Here is a 24224-nt window from a genome sequence, read left to right as displayed (position 1 = left end):
TATCCAACATTCCATTATTTAATAATATAAAGAAGTGAAAAAGTCAAAAACAAACTTTTTTTTTCTATTGGCTATCCCCCAAATGAGCCGCGTGACATGAAACCGGGGGGGGGGGGGGGGTTCAAAGTTCAAACAGGCCATTTAGGATTTGAGGCGCCATGTAAGACCAGTGGGGTTGAGGGGGTTGTGCATTCAAAATTTGTCGCATGCGCGCATGTGTAACAAATCAATATCACATTACTAAACAAGGTTAATAACATAAAAGAATTCATTAAACAAATAGAGATTTACATATTGTTACAAGAATGGTAACTACAACACAATAGTCAATGGTTTATGGCTGTTGCAACATCTAGTTATGTGCCTAATATATGAATGAATCTTAATTTTGAATTGTATCCGCTACTGCTACTAATTAAGTCGATTTTCAAGCTCGTGTCATTAAGATGCACCTTCTGATTTCTGTTCAGAATCAGCTGTGGCCTGTACCTGAGCTGCATACTGTAAGTTCCAAAGTACGTCTTCAAACGAGGGCCGGTTTGCTGGGTCTATAGATATGCATTTGTTGGTGATCGATATCACAATCGATAATGATTCTTGTGAGCAAGTTGTCAACACCGCTGGATCCACAATTCTTTGCCTGCCATCTTGGCTTCCAAAGGATTTCTGTTGCATAAACGAAGAAAAATATGTTTTTTTGTTAATACTTTCGAAAGATTTATGTTTGCATAAACGAAAAAGATTGATCTTTATGAATTTTTTAAAGTTTCCGAAAAACAATTGTTGCATAAACATGAAAAGATTATTATTAATGAATCCTTTTCAAGAAAAGCTTGGCTTCCAAAAGATTTCGGTCTCATAAGCATACAAAAGATTGATCCTTTTTTTTTAGAAATGCTAAGAAATAATCTTTATGAATCTTTTGCAAGATAAGTAGTTAAACTCGCTGACCCCACCCGACAAGGCGATGACCAGGCCTGGCCCATGGGCCAGCCAAATAAGGCAATGGCTTTGGGCATCCATTATTTCTAGCCCTCCAATTTTATATGGGTTATGTATTGTTCTTTTAAAACTGGGTTTTTTTTTATTAAGAACTTGTTGATGGGCCACAGGTTACGAGTGAGGCCCATGTTATTAATGATTCATCCTTGTATTATGGTAGAAAAACAAAATAAAAATAAGGACATAAGCTAATGGCGGCCGATAGTTAGAATCTTAGATTATTTATAATTAGGTTTTTATAATGTCAAATAGAATACGAGAATTTGAATCGGGTCATTCTAAAAGGTTAAAGAAACAAAAAATTAAATATAACTCTGCCAACTATAAACTTATTAGTTTATTATTGCCCGTCCAAAGCTCGGGAAAAGGAAGAGGGTTTACATCAAATAGATTTTGAAAAAGGCTCCAACATTTTAATTCGCTTTAAGCCTCCATGAACGTTCAGACGGCCCTGCCGATGACTGTAAATATAGTTGACAGACATCCGAAGACTAAGATATGATGACACTCATAAAAATCGCTCCTTATAAAATAATTCCATATATCCCCATCAAAACTTGGTATAATATCATATTTAACCAATGGAATTTATAATATTAAATTTACCTATATTCAAATCTATAGCATTAATACTTCTCCAGTTTTCCCTTAAAACTTGAAATAGAATATGAGTTTTTAGTGTATGAAGAAAGATAAGGGTATAATGGTCATAACTCATAAGACAAATTGCATTTAATAAAATGGGTAAATATGAAATTTTAAATATTTTGAATAAAATGAGTAAATATGAAATTTTTTTAAATATTTTGAGTCAATATATTTGATTTCATTCTATTTGGATAAACATGATATCATGAAATTTCCAGGGTATATACGAAATCGCCCCTAAACAATTCTGGATCTCCGACTGAGTTAAGAAACGAGATATGGCATACCATTTCATTAAGCAGAAATGCTTCGCCTTTTCCTGTTACAACGGGCCCAACAAGTGCTTCAAGCAAAATGAATCCAAAATCATATACATCATCAGCCAACTTTTTAACATGCCTGCAACATTTGACTGCATACATCACATATAATCCTTACACTACCGTAAACATATTTGGGTAAATGCATTAAAAAGTAACCCATTTCGAGCCCGTTTTTGTTTCAGTAACAAACTGTGGTCCAATTTCCATTGTAGGTAACCAACTTTGTACTCATCCACAAACTACTTTAAATATTTTGTTTTGAAATTTTTAGTTACTTTTATGTGTGAAGACAATGATGGTTTAACTGAAACCTCATTTGGACCAAAGTTAGTTACATTTTTATGCAATCCGCGCAAACATATTAGAATTAAAAAATGTTAGCAAAGAACCTTACCATGGTTTTGGTCCATCTCCCTTCGCCTACATCACGATACAGTCAAAATTCATGACACGGAGTTTATCAAAAAATCAAATAAAAAGAACAAAGGAATAAGAAAAAAAAAACCTCAAACTGTTCCAACTCTTCTGTTATTATGGACATTCCGTAGTCACTTAACTTTGCAAAACAATGTTCATCAAGCAATATATTATTTGTTTTTAACCGATTGCTTGAAGAAGCAGGAATCACACCCGTATGTAGAAAATGTACCGCCTTAGCTATTCCAATCAGAACTGCTAACCGATCTGGCCATTTGAGGATTTGGTTTGGAGAAAACTCTGCAGATATCATTTCAAAACAATACTTTAAGAGTGATACCAAACATAGGCCCTTAAACTTCGATATTGAAAGTTATAAACTAACTAAAAATATTTCCTTCATTTTTATTAAAAAGTTCAGTAAGCTATGAGCATGCTGACGTGAGAGATGAGCGCGGAAATTTCCGTTAGATATATACTCATGAACAAGGTATATTCTGCTTGAAGTGGTATCTTCTAAACCTTCATCATTAATGCAATAACCCAAGAATCCAACAAGATGAGGGTGTCTAAGCTTTGACAGAAGATCCAACCGAACTTTAAGGTTTCGGATCGAATACTTTTTGAATAATGAAAGGGACCGAACAACGATATAGCTCCCGTTTTCTAACATTCCCTTGTAAAGCTGCAAAAAGGTATATTTTTAGGTTGTTTCTGACAGCACCAGCCAAAGTACTAAAGTGTAATTATTCAAGTCAACGGAAACTTAAGTTTGCTAAACAAGTTGTGTTCGCAGGTTGGCTAACCTGTCACGAACCCGATAATTTCACACGACCAGTTTAACCCAAAAATAAAGTCAGTTTATTTTTTTACATGTTAATAATTTAAATTTTTAAAGTTACATATTATTTTTTTTATTTGAAGAAATTATGTTTTAACTATGCCATATTATATTTAAAATTTCAAATATTGGCATAAAAATACCCTAATAGTTGTGATTATGTAAAACACATTTTAAAAAACAAAAAAAAGTAAATAAATGGGTCAACCCACGAATCCGCCTGGTTGACACGCACACGAATCACTTAGCTAACGTGTTTGTGGGTTCGACCTGAAGTTGACTCTGACCCGTTTAAACTCAACCCAAAACCGCGAATTTCGTGTTAGGGTCGTTTTATGTCAAAATTTCACTCCATCTAAAACTTTGGTAACATGTGTTTTTGTTCACACTCACAAAACAATGCATCCTAAACATGAATTCAATTTTTGACTTTTGAAGTCAAGCCTAATAGTTTAGACTTTAGAAACACAATACAAATTTTGTTTTGGAGTTTGCTTGTTACATATATGTTATTCTATGTGTAGTATGGTATTACAACATTAACTCGGTTTTTAAGTTTTTCTTGCAAATTGGAGAATACAAACCAATCTCACGTTGTAAATTTAACTGGTTTGACCTCAAAAATCAAAACTTGCCAATTTTGTTAAAAAAAACAAACAAACATTTATTGCATTACCTTTCCGATTGAGCCTTCGCCTAGAAGCATTGATGCGGAAAAATTATCAGTGGCTTCAGCCAATTCTTCTATTGAAAACACACGACACGATGGTACAACGTGTGTCCCTAACTTAGATGCTTCTGATATAATCCCTGAAGTTAAAAATTTAGAGAAGAACACTAATCATTGATGGTCCTTTCTTTTGCTTAATAATGAGCTCTCAACCATAAAATGATAATATTTTTATGTCTTTAGATGTGTGATTTGGAAGTGATTATGTGATATTAAATAACCATTGTACAAAATAACATTTGCATGTGCATATACATGAGCTTTCTAAAGTGGAAATAAAAGTGTCTTAAGTTATGTATTAAGGGTAAATAAGTAATTTTAGTTAAACCTTAGACTGACTATCCAAAACAAATTACTTGTAAGTTGTAACCATATAATAGGAATCAGAATCTGTTCATCCAAACATTAAAAATCAGTTCCAAAATGCAAATTCAGTTAGGCAAACTTACTGGCATTTGCAAGAACTTCAGAAGAAATCCCGGAAGGTAAACTATCCTGGATAACTTTTGGCACCGTGTGTTGTAAAGAATCAGTTTCTCTTCGAGTTTCCCTCTTACGAAAAGCTAACCGAACAAATGCAACTATCACCAAAAATATCACCATTATACCAATAACACCAATGACAATCCAAACAGTACTACCCCATGATCTTTTCTTCTTGGTAAACTCTTCTTTGCAAATATTATCTGAATTTTCCTGTTCGTTACCCGTGATCAAGCAGTTCCCGTCAAACTTCACAACTCGTTTATTGCTAGAATTTGTATCCAAACAAGATGGAAGACTACCTGTGAACCTATTGTTTGAAATATCAACAAATCCAAGATTTTCACCACATTTGATGATATTATGAAGGGACCCACTTAACATGTTGGATCCAAGATTCAGATAACTTATGTTCGGCAGCGAAAACAGCCCGAATGGCGGCGGGCCCACCAATGAATTTGCAGATAGATCAAGGTGTTGGAGGTGGTTCAGTTTGCTAAATTCTTCAGGAATGTTGCCATTAAATGAGTTGTCACTTAAAAGAACTGTTGTAACTCCATTAGGCAATAATGGTAGTTCAGAATCGAAACGATTTTCTCTTAAATCCAGTAGATTTAAACTAGATAAGGTAGTTAAATCGGGTAACTCACCGGTGAGGTTATTATGTGAGAGGGAAACATCAGTGAGTACTGTGAGTTTGCTAACTGAAGATGGAAATTCACCCTTTAATCTATTGTTCTTCAAGCTAAGAATGGTGAGATTCGACATCGAACCAAACCAGTTCGGAACAGACTCATTGAAAAAGTTTCCATCTAATGTTAAAGTATGAAGCTTTATGAGTCTTGAAATCCCATCTGGGATAGAACCAAACATGAAATTTGAACTCAAGTCCAAAAGTTCAAGTGAAGATATCCTATGCAGTTTATCAGGAAGTGGGCCCCATATTCCTAAAGAAACTAAGCTAAGAACCTTCAAAGTATTCAATCTTGTTAATGTGACTACCAATGAATCAATTGAGAAACTTTCAGATAAAGTTTGGTTTTTTATTGCATATCCATGAAAATCATTAACTTTAGAAAGCTTATCACCCATTATTTTAACCTCAGAGACTGAATTACCTTCACATTTGATGCTCACTTGTGGGCTTGAACCCAAACTGCAAAAATCACCAGTATAATTTTCCCAGATGCTTATCTGCAATGGGTACTCCAAATGCTTCCTGATTTGTAGAAGAATTTGAGTTTGAGTTGATTGTAGTTCATGGGTGTTTGAGATAAAGAAACCCCATGAAAGAAACAGTATAAAAGCCACCAAATTTGAGCAGTAGCACCTCATTTGGTAAACAAATTTGAACCCTTAAACAGTCTTCTTGAAACCAACAAGAGAACAAAGAAACCCCATCTCAAGATACACAAAAAAGTGATGAAATCACCTTAAGATATATGATATAAAGACAAAGTCACAAGGCACATGTGTGGTATGACAAAGTTTTGAAATTTAACATTCAAAACTAGTTAAAGGTAAGTGGTCAAGTCAGAAATCAGAGCATTAAAAGCATGAATCTGAAATAAGTGATTATAAAAATCATAAACTGAATCCAAACTCCAAAGGCCAGAGATTTGTGTAATGTAATAATAATAATAATAATAATAATAATAATAATAATAATAATAATAATAATAATAATAATAATAATGAATGTGTGTTTGAAACAAGAAAGATAAAGTTGGTTTAAAGAGGAGAATGTTTGGGGAAACTGGTTTTAGATGAGAAGATAAAGAGAAGAGTACAAAAGAAACAAGCAAACAAAGATGATGTAAGTCTGGTTGTGGGACATTTAATGCATCTTGTGTTCATCTGTTGTTGTTTTCTTTTTACTAGTTCAGTAAGTTATTGTTTGTTTTTTATAATAAAATGATTGGCTGGATTTAAATATAAAAATATTTAATTATTTAACAGAAAATGGTGATGTGAGTTTAATAAATAAATGTAAGGAGGTGGTGTTATAATGGAGAGTAGTTGAAGCACAAGATTTGAAACTGGTGAAGTAATTAATGGAAGAAGAAAAGAAAGGAAGAAAGCTTTTGGTAATATTATGGAGGAAGAAGAAGAGAGGTGTTAATTAAATTAATAATAATAAAAGATTAATGGGCCAGGTGTACTTGTACGGTAATATTATGTTTGGGAGTTTGAGGAAATTAAGACAAGACAAATGGGAAATGGTTGTATTAGGTTGTTAATTTGACTATATGACAAGAAACAAAAGAAAAATAGACCCCATGTACTAAGGTACTACTTTCAACTTTCAACTTTCAACTTTCAAGGAATCACTACCTTAATTATTGATGATATACTTTTAATGTAATAGTATCAACTCATGTGAATATGTGATAGATTATATGCCATCTAGGATAGTTTGAAAGGGTTTTGTGTCTGTTAAAAGATTGAACTTTTATAATTATTCCTCATTCGTATACGCGGTTTTGAGCTAAAGAACCGAACATATATAGGTGTACTGGTGTACATCATCGAGATGGGTAAGTGTTGATTTCTTTGGCTAATTTGGTGTATTTTTAATTTACTTTTATAATATGAGACCAGTTTAGCGTTCATTCACATCATATAGACCAGGTTCATTAAGTATTATAATGCGTAAAATAAAATAAATTATTTATGATACGTGACACACATAAACATACAATCAAAGTCATTACACCATTTTTGTCTCAATGGATAGGTACATCAAGTCTTGCAATGTGTCCAAAAGTTGTGAAAGTAATGTAGGGTTCCTAAAGTTTCATAGCGTGTCAAATTATTAATTTATTTTGTGGATTATCAACTTCTAACGTGTCAAAAACTCAAAATGGTTGATTACTTTAAGATTGATGGAAAATATAACATACCGAAATGACTAATATGTTTTAAGGTTTATAAAGTAAATGATTTGTTTTACGGCTTATCAAGTTTATAACATGTCCAAATGATTGATTACTTTTAGGTTCATAAAGTCTAATTTGTTTTAAAGTTTATCAAGTGAATGATTTGTTTTACGCCTCATCAAGTTTCTAATATGTCAAAATAATTGATTTATTATTTCAGTGTATTTTCGTTCGAGCGCGTATATATTTTCTTTCAAGTGTCCAAGTATTTTAAAATATAACATTTTTTAACATCCCTTAGTAATTTTTTTTATCCGAGTTACTAAAAAATAGTTGGAAACCGTCTACATGCTTCTTTTGTTTTCAAAGAATTTCCCATCATTTCGAGTAATTTAACAATTGCTTTGATAATATTAATGCATTTTTTTCATAACCAAGAAAATGTTGAGAGTTACGAGAACCGCATAATACATTTGTACATAGTGCATTAGATAAATCAAGGTTTCGAGGGAGAAAAATGTGGTGGTTATGCAACCGTCTTATGTATCACAGTCAAAACATCAATTTACAAGTGTATTAGCGGTTTTTGCGATTCTCAACATCTTTTTAGATTCTTTTTTTTTAATTTTTTAGCAACTTTTTTTAATTTTATACTAACATTTTAAAACTTGTAAGCTGTAACCCACATTGACATTCTTCTTTTTTAATTCAAAAAAAAAAAGAAAAGAAAAAAAAAAGGTAACGCATCGATGGTTTTCTTCATAAGAAAAAGAATTGAAACCTTAAGTGCTAATGTTCCTTATGTGGTACACTGGTACCTAAAAAGAGAACGTAAACGAGCTTTGAAGTTAAGTCAACCCATTTTCTTTATGGAAATATACTAACGTCGCAATAACTTTTAATTGTTAGGCCTTTATTATTTTCAAAATTAAATTAAACTGCTTCTTAAAAAATATGAAACCCTAACATTTCATGCTTCTTAACTTATAAACTCTGGATATGAAACAAAATTTAGCCATGACCACCTTTGAAATTATGTCCGTATAAAAATTGCCTTTGGGACATATCTAACAAAGGGCGGATGACCGTTTAATGATAACAAATTAACAAGTATGAAAGTTTTGGACAAATGTGTGACACGAGGTATGTAGACAAAATCATATCAGGAGATGATATTGCGATCATATGACAATGTTATGAGCATCGACGCATCGTATAACAATTATCATGAGACCGACTCTATGAGTAAAAAATGAGGTTAAAGTTTGAACTTTGGAGTCCATATATTTTAACGTGCGTATATTTTTTTTACTTGAATGATAAATTCAAAGACCAGTTGTTATTGATTATAACTTTTCGTTGTATGTGTATAAGCATCATGTTTATTTTTAACTATATTTACTTTCTTCATGTATCATATTTTTGTCATTTATTATTTATATATATGTACACATATAAATTACAATATAATTTTTAACCTCATTTAGTGTACACCTTTTGCTTTATATTCACTTGTCTCAATCCAGACAATAGAGAAGTTACCAATTTTAATTTCATTTTAAGCATTAAACAAACTCCTCACTCACCTCTAATAATCACAAGTATATAATAAATTGCATTACGTATATTTAGCCCTTAGGTATATCATGCACATTTTCCTCTAGACTTAGCTCTTACGTATATGTTTACCAAAAACACAAGATTATGACGTATCTTTCTTAGTATCCGGTTATTACGAGTAAACTACAGTTGTAGCACACAACACTAGTTTTCAAGACTTTGCAGCTATATTAGCGGCGGCGGGTTAAAAGAAATTTATTTGGGAGGGTCAAAAAGTAGTGTAATAAAAGCGTAATGGACAAATGTAATTACATTTTTATTTTTTTTTAAGATACACACTCATCTACTTCTACTCTTACCCTTAACTACTATAGCATAAAATCTACACACATTTTAAGTCCTGAATCATATTCTCTACTCATCATTTTTAAACTCAAAAGTCTTTATCACCCAGCTAAAAAAAACTAAAATGACAGATATAATTAATTACTAATAAAAGTTGTAATTGTAAGGGGGCAAATTTGACCTTAAGTATTTTAATAGTCAACTGGGAGTCTTCTCCTCTGTGCCAATACATTTGATGATTTGAAAGCCAACTATAATCCATAAAAGTTTTTGCAAGTTGTTGATTTTTAAATGTATCCTATGTATGTATATATTTTTCTATTCTTGTTTTATTTGTTTGATATCATGTTTTGAGATCCAATTCAATTGGTTTATTTATTCTTTATTATTTTTTTATATTATTTTGTCTCAACGTTTTAAATTTTGTAAATCTAATGTGAATCACAAATGGAACATTTAGTGGGTCGTGTTTTATTAAAGGAATTGCACATTTAAACTAGATTTAAGGTCTGAACTTTTAATAAAACACATTTTAGGACTTAGAGAGATTAGAAAAAAGTTAATATAGTTTACGCTTACATAAATTCGGCAAACGATTCGAATATGAAATTAATTGTTTGGCTATTGTTCTTTGAATGTCGATTATTTGGCTATTGTTCTTTGGAAATTAATAACACTAGAAATTCAACAATTAAATTACAATGCTGGAGTAACTGGATAAATCTAAACACTTACAATACCGGATGGATGTTACCGGACGGACATTACCGGACGTAATCGGACGAACGTTACCAGACGTTCACGAACACTATCGAACGGACTTGGCCGTTGTCTGTGTTCGTCCACTAAGCTTACCGAACGAAATTCTTTTGTCTATGTCCGGTTCATTTATTAAATAGACGGACATAAACAAACTTCTTAACGAACGGACGACAGGACGTCCGGTTTGCTTACAGCCCTACACATGCCTTTTGTTTTCCTTAGCTGAACGAAGAATCAAACTTAACTACATGTAATGATTTGTTTGGAGTTACCAAAACAATGATTTGTTTGGAGTTGGCAAAATAAAAGAGACTCGGGTTAAGGGTTAAAATATGTTTTTTTCTTCTATAAGAGTTGTATTGGTTCAATGAAAATCACTATAATCACAAATAACTAGCTAACACATTAACAATAGCTACAAAAGTTATATTAAAACTTACGATAAGATGATACATGAGTATGTAAAACATATATTAGTGTTTCACATGTTTAATAACATACTTTTAGATATTAATTTCAATATTTTTTTAGAATTTAAATTTTGTGGATTCATAAATACACAAGTCATTTTCAACCGTTTAATCTTTTTCTAAACCGAAAATGTGTCACATAGATGTTTTCTTTTTTTCTTTTCCCCCCTCTTTATAAGTGGGCTTTGTTATGTTTTTTTCTCACAAAATGAACTCTGGCTGCCTTTTCAGCCCACAATCATAATATCAAAACTAGTTTTGAATTTTGATAGTAAAATAAAATGTAATGTAAAGTAAATTGTCTAAATGTGTAAAAAAACAAATATTTTACAGTTGAGTGTTTATAAATATTAAAAATGAATGGATAAAACTATCTAAATGAATGTAGGGATCGCCCACTTGGTACCAAGGTAAGTGTAGTTCCTTCAAATGATGAGGGTTCTAGCCTCATAATGAACAAAATATATATTGTGACTTAGTTTTATTAAAAAAAGAAAAAAACAGGATGACACAAAAATGGATAAAGTAAAAACAAGAGAACTCAACATGCTATATATTGTGTCCAGATGCATTGAAGCTAAGCCCAATTCGTATCAAAGAGTCAACACATGCTTTATCATCTCGAACATGAGTTCATGTTAACTCGGTTTAAAGTTGCCTCGTTGAACACCCGCATTGTATTTGGTAAAAAATAAAGAATAAAAAATCATGAAGCAAAAGCACATAGGTAACCTGATTTTGTTTTTAGTACGACTAATACGAAAATGATTATGATTTATGAGCTAGTAGAGTAGTACTTGATCATAAATAATTGGAGAAAAAAAAGTCTTCCATCTAAAATTTAAAACATGTGTTGTCGTCAAGTAATCAAAACAAAAATGTGTTTATTTTATCACCCTCTATGTTTTAGTTATTGTTCCTATTTTCAACAATAAGCTGTAACGCTAATTTCATAAATGAGTTATTCTATGAGATATTCCCTTTTATTTTGAAATTTTAATACATACGAGTATACAACCACTTTAAAATGTACATAATTGATTTTTACAAGACAAAAGTTTACATTTTTTTTTAGTTGCCAATTTTAAATCACATATATATAATTTACTATAAAACGATTATAATAAAGTGACAGGTAAACGGGCAAAAAGCTGCGCCGCAACCCCCTTTTGAATAGCAAAATCAATCCTGCTAAAAACGAAGCTTTGGGACCTAGAAACTGAAGAGGTTCCATTTACGACACGCTGAACCCTACTAAAAAATTTTACATATGTGATATCATGTTGCTACGAGGGCAGTGATATTAGTATAAGCGGTAGCTAACAACAAATACGGCATGCTATTATGCTATGATGTACAAACTTTTTATCCTTTTATAAATTAGTTTATTGTCGGCCAGGCTCATAATCCAATGGGTAAATTAAGAAAAGTTAATTTGTGTACGTTTTTTTAAACGAGATTGAATCAATATGTTTGACAGGTTAAACCGAAAGTCATCGGTGGCAGGTGTTTTGTTACGAGCTAAGAAAACTTACAAAAATTAATTTCTTTGTTCGGCTCATGGCCCACCGTACACACTCAGTTGCTGTTTGTTGATATTGGACCATTGGTACTCACAAGAAGCAATCTTTCCCATCATTAGTTAATCATCAATAATCCAACAACCTGGTAATTATAGCTATCATTAGGGTTGTCCAAAATGCTCGCCGTTCGCCGCTCGTTCGTCGTTCACTCGAAAATTGCTCGAAAAATGCTCGTTCGATTTCGGCTCGGTTTGGAAGTGAGCCGTTCGGCTCGGTTCGGTTTAAAAACAATCCAAGCACGAGCAAAACCTCGCTCGGTTTGGTTCGGTTCGTTTTGCTCGAATTATTTTTTATTTGTTAGTTGTATATATAAACTTTATGAATATATATAAAAGTATACTATTTTTTTAAGGTTTTTAAAATATCTATCTTTTGTGTTGAATTCAAAGTTCATATTTAAATCATAGCCGCTCGTTTATATATCTTTTGCTGTTAACTTTGAGTTTTATACATTTTAAAGGTGGAACTTTAGACAATATAGAGCTGAAAGTCTTGAATTAATGATATTTTGAAGTTTTAGAAATTCAAAATTGGAAACTTTGTACGAAATCAAGCAAAACCAAGCCGAACCAAGCCGCTCGGTTTCCAACCGAACCAAGTTCAAGCATAAAAATATCGCTCGTTTCTTTAAATTCAATTCGCTCGGTTCGGCTCGGCTCGCTTACAAACCAAACCAAATATGAGCATGTCCACGTTCGGTTCGGTTCGGTTCGGTTCGGTTCATGAACAGCCCTAATCATATAAGTCATAACACGCCATTACCTTCATAAAGTTTTTTTTTTCAAAGAAAACTTATAAAGTGGCTGTCTATTTAAAAATGGTATCTACCCGTGTTTTTGGACTATGGGTATTCATTCATCACCTTAGTGTCAAATTATTATATTATTTTATATGAGTTTATCTTTCACCTTCCTCTTTCAACCATTAATACATTCTTTCATCTCTCACCTCCATTTTTCAACATGTAAATACTACTCCATCCCAATTCCCAAATGGTGTCATTCATCTTTCACCTCCATCTTTCAACCATGTAAATATACTTATATAGTTATATATCATCTCTAAAACTCTAAATGCATAACGGATATGTGTATTAAAATGTTTAATCGTTTGTTCAAGCTGGTGAAAAATTATATTAATGTTTATCGTTGATATAGAGGTAACATTATAATGATTAATGAAGTAATTTTAGGACACAAATCACGACCCTAGCTTATTGAATGGATTAAATTGTTTTTAATAAAAAGAAAATCATTCTTATAACTATCAACTAATGGTAAATGTATTTTAAAAAGTGAAAAAATAAAAAGAGCAAGCTTTATTACAATTTATAGCAAATTAAGGATAATGTAGTCGGGAATAAAAGAAATCAAATCTTATAGTAGGGGTTACTTAAGATAAGAAGTCCAATGTTAGGGGAGACCATTAATCAAAATAAATGGTTAAACTTAATTCATAAGCAAGCAAATTAAATCATATTGTAGTGGTTTTGTTATAATACTACTTTCTTAAATCAATAATTCATCAACCCTTAATATTTATTATTTGTTTGTAAAATAAAAAGCGCATTATGGTTAAGAAAATTAACAATTATGCACATTAAGATTTTTTACAAAGAGATGTCTAGCTTCCGTCGAGATTTTTTATTAAAAAAAGTGAATGTTACTATCCATCATATGAACATATGGTGACTCATGGTAGCTTTTATACACTTACTAATTTTAATGTTAGATCGTGTAACTTTTTAACTCTATATTTTTACCTGGTTTGGTTGTAAAATCGTTTTAGAGACAAATCGGGTCATAAAAGCTAACTTCGCATTTTTTTTACCAAAGTGAATCGTGTTTCCCCTTAGTCACTCTATCACATGTCACCTTTGATTTTGCACTTCAATCTTCACTATATAAAAATACGAGTCACTGTCGGTATCGGTTGAGTTAATTACGATGATATTTAATTTTTTAAGGCAACTTCAATGGTATGTGTAAGATTCAATTTCAAAATCAAAAAAAGTGTAGGATCGCTTGAAACCTGCATTATTGAGTCTAGCTCTGAATTTATTATTGTACTACTAGTTAGGGACTAAGGCCACGTGTAGTGGAGGGGCTATAATTGGAGGCGAATTGTGACAAGTGGCGTCCAGTTAGCAAGGAGTGAAAATTTGTTTTTGGGGTGTAATGGTGTAGGGGCTACAAGTTAGGCCCACAGTGTCTTTTTTATTATTTTCTTTTTATAATTAAACTAATCAAATAAAAACAAATTTATTTAAATAATTAAATAAAAATGCATTAATATTAAAAAGAAATGCAAATAAAAAAAACATAACTAAAAATATAAAAAAAACATATAGCTCGGTTGGCGTACATGTTTAGGTTCAAGTCGGGAAATTGAAACGAATATCTCGGTTGGTTTAGGTTCTTCGGGTTCCATTGTAAGTTCACGTTCGGTTGGTTTTGCGAACCATGGTGTTGACCGAAATGAGGGAATATACATATATATACACACACACAACATATATACATATATATATATATATATCACACACAACATATGTATATATACATATATATACACACACACAACATATATAAATATATATATATACATAATACACACTAGTAATATAATAATAATAAATTTCATCTTCTCCAGGCGATAAATAACCCACGCCCCCGTCCAATTCGCCCCAATTTCGCCCAGGGGGCGGTGTTCACGCCCCAAATCGTCCAAAATCGCCCCTTCCTTACGCCCACTACAAGTCTACACATGGCCTAAGTAGTGACATTTTACACTTCTGAAAGTTCGAAAGGATTCAAAAATTCAATGATACAGAGTGGAGTATCTTGACTATGAATCAACCTAAATTCTAGCCTACATTTTTGTATACCCAAAAGTCATACCTAAACTACCTACTTCATGGAATCTTTGTTATGAGTTATATACCAAAATGTTGCCGACTGATGGTAGAATACTTTTGTTCAAGTTTTCAATAACGTGCCAAAGAGTGAAGAGATTTTTAAACAAAAAAAAGATGTAGTTTATAGAAGGGTCTTGCTGGGGACACCCGATACACCCCTTAACACGGGATGTATTGCACTATACGTTACGTATTAAGGGGTGTTCGTCTTATATGGTGTACCTGATATGCGACGTATAGCACACTACGCCCCATATTAAGGGGAATAGGCCGCGTATTGTGCTATACGCGGCCTATAGGGTACGAATGTAGGTTGTTATATCGTACCCTATAGGCCGTGCATATCACTATACACGGCATATAGGTTCAAACAGGGATACGGATGGTTGAAATAGCCCTTATATGTCGCGTATCGCGCTATACGCGCCATATATGTCCCCTTTTAGCCCCCCCCCCCCCCCCCTCTTTGTTAAAAGGGGCCATGTATGGATGTGGATATTATTTATTATTATTATTATTATTATTATTATGTAATATTTATTATTATTCATTATTATTGTTATTGTTTATTATTATTGTTATATTATTATTGTAATTATTATTTACTATTATTCATTATTATTGTTATTATTATTAAACGTTTTTTACCACGAGGCGAGCACGTCAGACGTTAGACGCGGACGGGGTGACGACGTGGACGACGACAGTCAGGGATCGGGTGTCAGACACAGGGCCGACGACCATGTTGATGTTCACGATGCGACGTTTACGGCCCCCGACATCGACGGTTACAGTTTATATATATATTTGTTTTATTTTGTACAAACTCGATGTTTTGTACATAATAATGTTTTGTACATAATAATGTTTTAGTTTGGTGTATACGTGTTTATTGTTTTGGTAAAAAATATTTTGTTATAAAAACACTTCTTTTTAAACAAAATTATTATATAAAAACAATATAAAAGGAAAAAAACAAAATTAAAACATAAAACGTAAAACGTAAAAAGAAAAACAAAAAAACGTATAAAAAAACATAATAATACAAAATTACTGGGGTTTTCTAAAAACCACTCAATATGCCCCGTATAGGACAATACGGGCATATTAAAGGGTTTTTTTTAGAAAACTCCATCAATAATCGGAAAGGCCTCGGTTCTGAACTTCTGATACTTAACTAGCAAACTAAATAAATAATGTAGCTGATTTCAATAAATTTTATCTAAATAATTGTTATTGTTATAATATTAGCCCTAACTATAACAAGCTTATTAGAATAATATATAAACTTTAAGTTAACAAGAAACAAGGAAATATGAGAATATGAGATTTTACTGGATGCATATTAATCGTAACAATACATGGTATATATAATATATAATACAAAAATAACTATTTACAAAGACTATTTGAGGAGACAACCTCACATTATTGGTTTGACAAAAAGTGAAAAGGTGACATACACAATTGTAAAACCGTTGGTAGTGTTATAACACTCCCCCTTGGATGACAACTTTTCAAAACTTCGGGGTCTTGAAGTACCGCCTTATTAAAAACCTTGCTAAAAAAAACCAATGAGAAAAATCTTTAGCTAAGGGAAAAAGAGTGCAGTAGATAGCTCCCCCTCAAGTTGCAGGTCGTTACATTGTCCGTATATGGCGCATGCCAATATCATGGACATGTTTTCTGAAGGTAGTTGTGTGAAGTGCTTTTGTGAAAAGATCAGCTGAGTTGTTGCTGGATTGGACATATCTCATCTCAACCTGATTGTCTTTAATAAGGTCTCGAGTATACTCAAAGTATCTTGGTGGTATATGCTTTGTTCTGTCACTTTTGATATACCCTTCCTTCATTTGCGAGACACAAGCTGCATTATCTTCATAGATAGGAGTTGGAATTCTATCTTTCTCTAGTCCACAAGAAATCAATATGTGTCGTGACATAGATCTTAACCATACACATTCTCTTGAAGCTTCATGCAATGCAATGACTTCAGCATGATTTGAAGATGTTGCAATGAGTGTTTGTTTCTGAGAACGCCATGAAATCGCAGTTCCTCCATTCTTAAATACGTATCCAGTTTGAGATTTTGCTTTATAGGGATCAGATAAATAACCTGCATCTGCATAAGCAGCATAACTAACTAACCCTTCTTTTGAATCGTTAGGATAAAATAAACCTAAATCAGCAGTTCCTTTTGAATACCGAAAAATATGTTTAATGTCATTCCAATGTCTTTTAGTAGGGGATGAACTGAATCTTGCCAATAAATTAACTGCAAAAGAAATGTCAGGTCTTGTACAGTTAGTAAGATACATAAGTGCTCCAATTGCACTGAGGTATGGTACTTCAGGACCAAGAATCTCTTCATTATCTTCGCAATGATGAAATGGATCATTGTCAACATTGAGTGATCTAACAACCATCGGTGTGCTTAAAGGATTTGCTTTGTCCATATTGAAACGTTTTAAGAGTTTCTCAGTATAAGTTGACTGATGCACAAGTATCCCATTATGCATATGCACAATTTGTAAACCAAGACAATATTTGGTTTTTCCAAGATCTTTCATTTCAAATTCTTTCTTTAAAAGAGCAATCGCTTCATTAATTTCTTTTTGTGTCCCAATTAAATTGAGATCATCTACATACACAGCTATGATCACATATCCTGATGCTGTCTTCTTGATGAAGACGCATGGACAAATAAGATTATTTGTGTATCCTTTGCTTATCAAATATTCACTCAAACGATTGTACCACATCCTTCCAGATTATTTCAGTCCATACAATGATCTTTGTAACTTGATGGAATACATTTCCTTAGGCTTTGAGCTTAATGATTCGGGGAGTTTAAATCCTTCGGGAATTTTCATATAGATGTCACTGTCTAGTGATCCATACAAGTAAGTTGTGACAACATCCATAAGACGCATCTCTAAATTTTTAGAGACTGCTAAGCTGATTAAATATCTAAACGTAATAGCATCCATGACAGGAGAATACGTTTCTTCATAGTCAATTCCTGGCCTCTGAGAAAAACCTTGAGCTACAAGTCTTGCTTTATATCTTGTAACATCATTTTTCTCATTTCGTTTTCTCACAAAAACCCATTTATATCCTACAGGTTTCATTGACTTTGGTGTAATGACAATAGGTCCAAAAACCTTTCGATTATTTAGGGAATTTAATTCAGCTTGCATGGCATCTTTCCATTTGTTCCAATCTTGTCGATTTTTACAATCATCTACAGATTTTGGTTCAGGGTCATCATTTTCTTCCATGATATCACTTGCCACAGAATAAGAAAATATATCATCAATATTTTCCATTTCATCTCGATCCCACATTATATGTGATTTACCATAGTTGATTGACAATTCTTTATTGGAATCATTTATTTCTTCCCGAGGAAATGTTATATCATTTATTCTTTCCTGAGGGAAGGTTTTGTCAATCATTCATTCCTTAGGGTCAGTATCCTTCTCAGAGCCCTTTCTTTTTCGAGGATTTTTATCCTTTGAACCGATTGGCCTTCCACGTTTTAAACGTTTTTGAGATTCATGAGGTGCATTATTATGGTTTTGCTTGCTTGGAATCTCAACTCGAGCTGGAGCATTAGCAGCTGGTATATGAGATTTAGTGACCCTGTTTATATCAGTAAATGCATCAGGTAACTGATTTGCAATTTCTTGTAGATGTATTATTTTTTGAACCTCTGTTTCACTTTGTTTCGATCTTGGGTCTAGGTGTAACAATGATGGCACACACCATGATATATCTCTTTCTTGCTTTTTCATTTCTCCCCCTAATGCCGGGAACATTGTCTCGTTAAAATGGCAATCAGCAAAACGTGCTGTAAATACATTACCTATTAAAGGTTCAAGGTATCTTATGATGGAAGACGTTTCATATCCAACATATATTCCCAACCTTCTTTGGGGACCCATTTTTGTGCGTTGTGGTGGTGCAATAGGAACATACACGGCACACCAAAAAATTCTAAGATGAGAGATATTTGGCTAATTTCCAGAAACAAGTTGTGTGGGAGAGTATTTATGATTTGAACTTGGTCTCACACGGATTAATGATCCAGCATACATAATTGCATGACCCCAAATAGAAACATGGAGTTTTGTCCTTATTATTAATGGTCTAGCTATTAGTTGTAGGCGTTTGATCAACGACTCGGCTAAGCCATTTTGTGTGTGTACATGAGCAACAGGGTGTTCTACAACAATCCCCACAGACATGCAATAATCATCAAAAGCATGTGATGTAAATTCTCCCGCATTATCAAGCCTTACTCTTTTAATGGTATAATCCGGAAAATGTGCACGTAATTTGATAATTTGAGCAAGAAATTTTGCAAAAGCAACATTATGAGTCGATAATAAAGAGATATTAGACCATCTGCTGGATGCGCTATTAAGACCATGAAGTATCTAAATGGTCCACATGGTGGATGAATTGGTCCACATATGTCACCTTGAATTCTTTCAAGATGCATTGGTGTTTCTTTATCGACTTTTAATGGCGAAGGCCTTGTAATTAATTTTCCAAGAGAACAAGATGTACATTGAGACATTTTATCTATTTTGTGGATCTTTTGACCTTACAGTGGATGCCCACGTGTATTTTCAATGATCATTTTCATCATTGTGGATCCTGGATGGCCTAATCTGTCATGCCATAGGTTTATGATACCAGAATCGCAACAATTTTCTTTGACTGCCATATGTGCTTGAGGCACATTTATATATGTATAATGCAAACCAGAATGGAGCATTGGCAATTTTTCCAATATTTGATCTTTGCTTATGATATGCAAATATTTTTCATTACTAACAGTCCTTGACTGAGTATCATATCCATTATGATATATGTTTCTGAAACTCAACAAATTTCTTGTTGATTTTGGGGAAAATAAAGCATTTTATATTTTGAGCTTTGTACCATTTGGTAATGTTAAATTAGCTTTTCCTACTCCTTCTGTCAAGTTTGTAGGACCTGATATTGTATTGATGATCCCTTTTGTTGGTTTCAGTTTATAAAAATATTTTTTAGATCTAAGTATAGTATGCGTGGCTCCACTATCCGCTATACATATATCTTCTTCATTTGTTTGATCTTGTGCTCCGGTGATTTTCATTTTAAATCTTGAAAAATATTAAGAAAAATAATAAGTGTATAACGAAGACATATGATATTTTAATAAGAACTTTATTTAATTGAAACACAAGTATTACATGAAAGAGGAACTACATAATTAAAGATAACGAGAACACACTTAATAATTGCATCTAATAATAGTAGTCAAGCAACTTTGTTTCAAAGTTCCACCTCAAAGTCTTCAACGCTCAGCTCAGCATTGATATTATTAAAGTTATCAACATGGTTCACTTCTTTCTCTTTTTCCTTTTAGGGAGGCTTGGTACAGTTCGCACAGATGTGGAGCTGTGCGACAAGCCTTTGACCAGTGGTTTGTACTTCCACATCTAAAACATGAAGTGCCATTGTTTTCGGACCTACCAGCTTCATTCCATTTATTTTGGTGGTTGAAATTGGTATTGTGTGGGACATGATAATTATTGGCTCTCTGGTTACGACCACGGCCACGGCCACGACCACGACCGTAAGAATTATTGTTCCATTTGAATGAAAGCTTATGATCATTAAAATGTCTTTTGTCAAAATGACCACGGCCTCGTCCTCGACTTTGTTCCCATTTATGACCATAATTTTTATGAGAACTTTTGTGAGCAACATGTGCTTCTGCTATTGCTAATGAACCCGTGGGACGAGATTGATGATTTTTCATCAATAATTCATTATTTTTCTTTGCTACAAGGAGATTGATGATTTTTCATCAATAATTCATTATTTTACCGGAAGCAGCCTCTTTATCCCTATGGGATAGAGGTAAGGCTGTTTACATCTTACCCTCCTCAGACCCTACCATAGCATTGCTATTGGTGTGATATATTGAGTACGATGATATCTCCTAAAATTCTGCAAACGATAATGTGTTTGCAAGTTTATGTTTGATGCATAAAACGTGGAGAAAGTTTTCTCTAACTTTTCTTCCTCTGTTACGGGATACCCACAAAATTCTAGCTTTGAGCAAATTCTGTATAAAGCAGAGGTGTAATCATTTACCCTCTTAAAATCTTGAAACCTAAGACTGTTTCATTCATCTCTAGAAGTAGGAAGTAAAACTTCCCTTAGATGACCGAATCTGCTTTTCAAATCTTCCCATATCATATATCGGTTATCATAATTAAAATACTCAAGCTGTAGTAATTCATCAATATGTTTATGGATGAAAACATCAGCTCTTGCTTTATCCTGGTCAGAGCAATCATTGTATTCTTGGATTGTTTCTAACACATCCATAGATTTTAAATGTCTTTTGACATTTGTTGTCCAAGACATATAGTTTTCTCCAGAAATGTTGAGTGCGGAGAATTCGAGTTTTGCTATATTTGACATTTTGTTGCTAAACATAATAGAGCAAATAATAAGATAAATATTAGAATCCATATATATCAATCAACAATGAGATACAATACATTGGTAGAGCTATAAACATATAAAAGAAAAAGAAAATGCCGAAATCTTCAGATGGGAGATTAAAAATTAGAATGAGAAGTAGTATAAGCATTATAGTGACCAACAGCAAAACCGGGTGAATCATTTTGAAAACTTTATCTTGAATAAATTTAATAAGAAGAATGTTTATTGTAAATGAAATGGGGTTAATAATTGGTTATTTATAGTGAAAATTTATAACCGTTTTACAACGGCTATATTACCGTTTTATAACGGTAACATTACCGTTTGTATGTGTGTGTGTGTATATAATATTTAATTATTTTAAAGTAAGATAATAAATACAGTTTATTTTATAAAAATATATAATTATTATGCATAATAATAAGAATAAAATTGTTAGTGTAAATAAATCTAACTTTTAAATGATATATTAGTGTGCATATAAAAATTAGAATGGTTATCAAATTTTAATAACAATGTTTATACATAATTAAAGAAGTGTTTATGATGCTTATGTAGATACCTTTGTGTCTATTACCTTTCTTGATTAGGATATAAGCGGTTCGTGCTGATAACGTGTTATAATATTAGCCCTAACTATAACAAGCTTATTATAATAATATATGAACTTTAAGTTAACAAGAAACAAGAAAATATGAGAATATGAGAATATGAGATTTTACTGGATGCATATTAATCGTAACAATACATGGTATATATAATACCAAAATAACTATTTACAAAGACTATTTGAGGAGACAACCTCACATTATTGGTTTGACAAAAAGTGAAAAAGTGACATACACAATTGTAAAACCGTCGATAGTGTTATAACAGTTATCATATATTGGGAGTTTTACATTTTTTTTAGCATGCATTTTTCTTAATAAATGTATATTTTTAATATTTTGATAACCCAGGTTGAAAAATAAAAAAGTTATTCAAAATTCTAAAACCGTATCATACTCATAGATTCATATCATAGTAAAACCAATAAAAAAAGATTCGCACGTGCATGATCTCACTAAAATATGTTGTGGTCCACAAACCATTTTAAATTTTAACATCCATTACCATCTTTTACATTCAAAATTCAATCTTGTGGTGCTTTTTTAAACTTTCGGTTTTCAGTGGTGTAAGAGTCAAAGTTGTATAAAATCAATAAACCTAATATGATTTTCGACTATTTTATAAACATATAGTAAAGAACGAGTCGTCCGAGTGTTGAGTATCAAGAAAGCTTAGTCCAAAATGGACCAAATGTCACAAAATTATTCAAGCTGAGTCACTTAATTGTTTTTAATGTATTACTAAACATAATAGTATACACCAAGTCACGGGCACTAAAAATATGATGTTAAAACCAAGATTCATGGCTTATTTAGCCGGTTTTGATTACAATTATGGGTCAAACTGCTAGTTACAGTTTTAAAAAACCATAAACTAAACATGTTAGGTTTGAATCTCAAATCATGAAAAACAAACAGTTCTCTGAACGTTTGAATCTCTTGAATCGATTTGTTTCAGTTTAAGCGTTCAGTCGATCTCAACGGAATTTAAGCACGCATACATAAAACCATCAAGTTAAGAACTTTGAAGGTTAACTTTAGCATTATGATTACATTAGTTTATTAATTAAATTCTAGTTTTTCATTGTGGATAGCAAAGAGGACCGCCTGCCTGCCTGCCTGCCATACATGATACATTGATAGTGCCATTAGGCACACACGGGTGGATTCAATCCGAAGCCAACAGCCGTCCGATCATCATCATTTTGCTATCCATTGGCCTTGTCATTTGCATAAATGATGATTGATGATTAAAAAATCTGATTATTTTTGGGTGACGAAAAACTTTACGTACCATTTTACTTTAAAATAAAGTTTAGTCTTTGTTAAGTTTTCTTAAGTTTATTATTTATTTAAAGTTACATAAAATATATTTATCATTTGTTTAAATTCTTAGTTTTGTTAATTTAATTAGCAAATCATTAAATTTTATTTACTATACTTTATTTATGATAATAAAAAATATACAAGGTTTATTTGAATAGATCGAATATTTTCTTTAAAAAAACTAACGTAATTTTGTTCACACCATTTATACATATAATACACATTTCTTTTTCATTTTAACCATTTATTAATTTATTTTTTCTCTTATAACTTACGTTTGTTAGCTTTTAAAAAGAACTTAATGTGTGCTCATATTCCATCTAGACATCAGATTTTCAACAAAGGTTTATCACGATCTTCATTTGACTTGAGATTCATTCAATGTCAACATTTGTCAACCTTCTACTTCAACCACAGGTTTTGTTTGGATATTATGTTTAGTCATTATCTAGTAAATCAATTGCATTATAACCCGGTTTTGTTTCCTAGTATATGTCAATGCCACCATATATATATTCATTAATTGTGAATAATAGTTAAAAGGATTTAAATCAAATCTCATAATGAAGTTAACAGAATTTCTTATTTCTTAATAGTTATATGAAAATATAAAATATTTTTTCATATCACAAGATATAACTTATAAGACCGTCTCCTAAAACACCAAGGGCATTTATTTTTAATGATGTTCACATGGTACTGTTTGAATTTACAAATAGAGGTTACAAACCACTTTTTCTATTGAAGTGGTATCATTTTAACACAATCGTTCTATCAACAAGAACAACAATAAACAGTTGAGAGTTGAGAAAAAACC

The 24224-nt window shown here is 32.2% G+C and overlaps 1 protein-coding gene across 1 annotated transcript; it reads right to left on the bottom strand.

Moving 5' to 3' along the window:
• Positions 1-269: 269 nt before the first annotated feature.
• LOC143558947 (putative inactive leucine-rich repeat receptor-like protein kinase At3g03770) lies at positions 270-5964 on the bottom strand. The gene is made up of 7 exons (XM_077047682.1): positions 4411-5964; positions 3908-4041; positions 2832-3075; positions 2479-2690; positions 2368-2393; positions 1938-2049; positions 270-666 (listed from the first exon to the last, which is right to left on the bottom strand). Exons 1-7 carry the CDS (start codon positions 5777-5779, stop codon positions 442-444), a joined length of 2322 nt encoding a protein of 773 aa, XP_076903797.1. The 5' UTR covers positions 5780-5964; the 3' UTR covers positions 270-441.
• Positions 5965-24224: the final 18260 nt, after the last annotated feature.

This window comes from Bidens hawaiensis, unplaced genomic scaffold, assembly GCF_021521415.1.
Source record: "Bidens hawaiensis isolate Kalapana, Puna unplaced genomic scaffold, B.hawaiensis_p1.1 tig00019675_1, whole genome shotgun sequence".
NCBI classification, from domain to species: domain Eukaryota; kingdom Viridiplantae; phylum Streptophyta; class Magnoliopsida; order Asterales; family Asteraceae; genus Bidens; species Bidens hawaiensis.
Note: the sequence above shows the minus strand (reverse complement) of the source record. Positions and strands in the feature narration are given on the sequence as shown.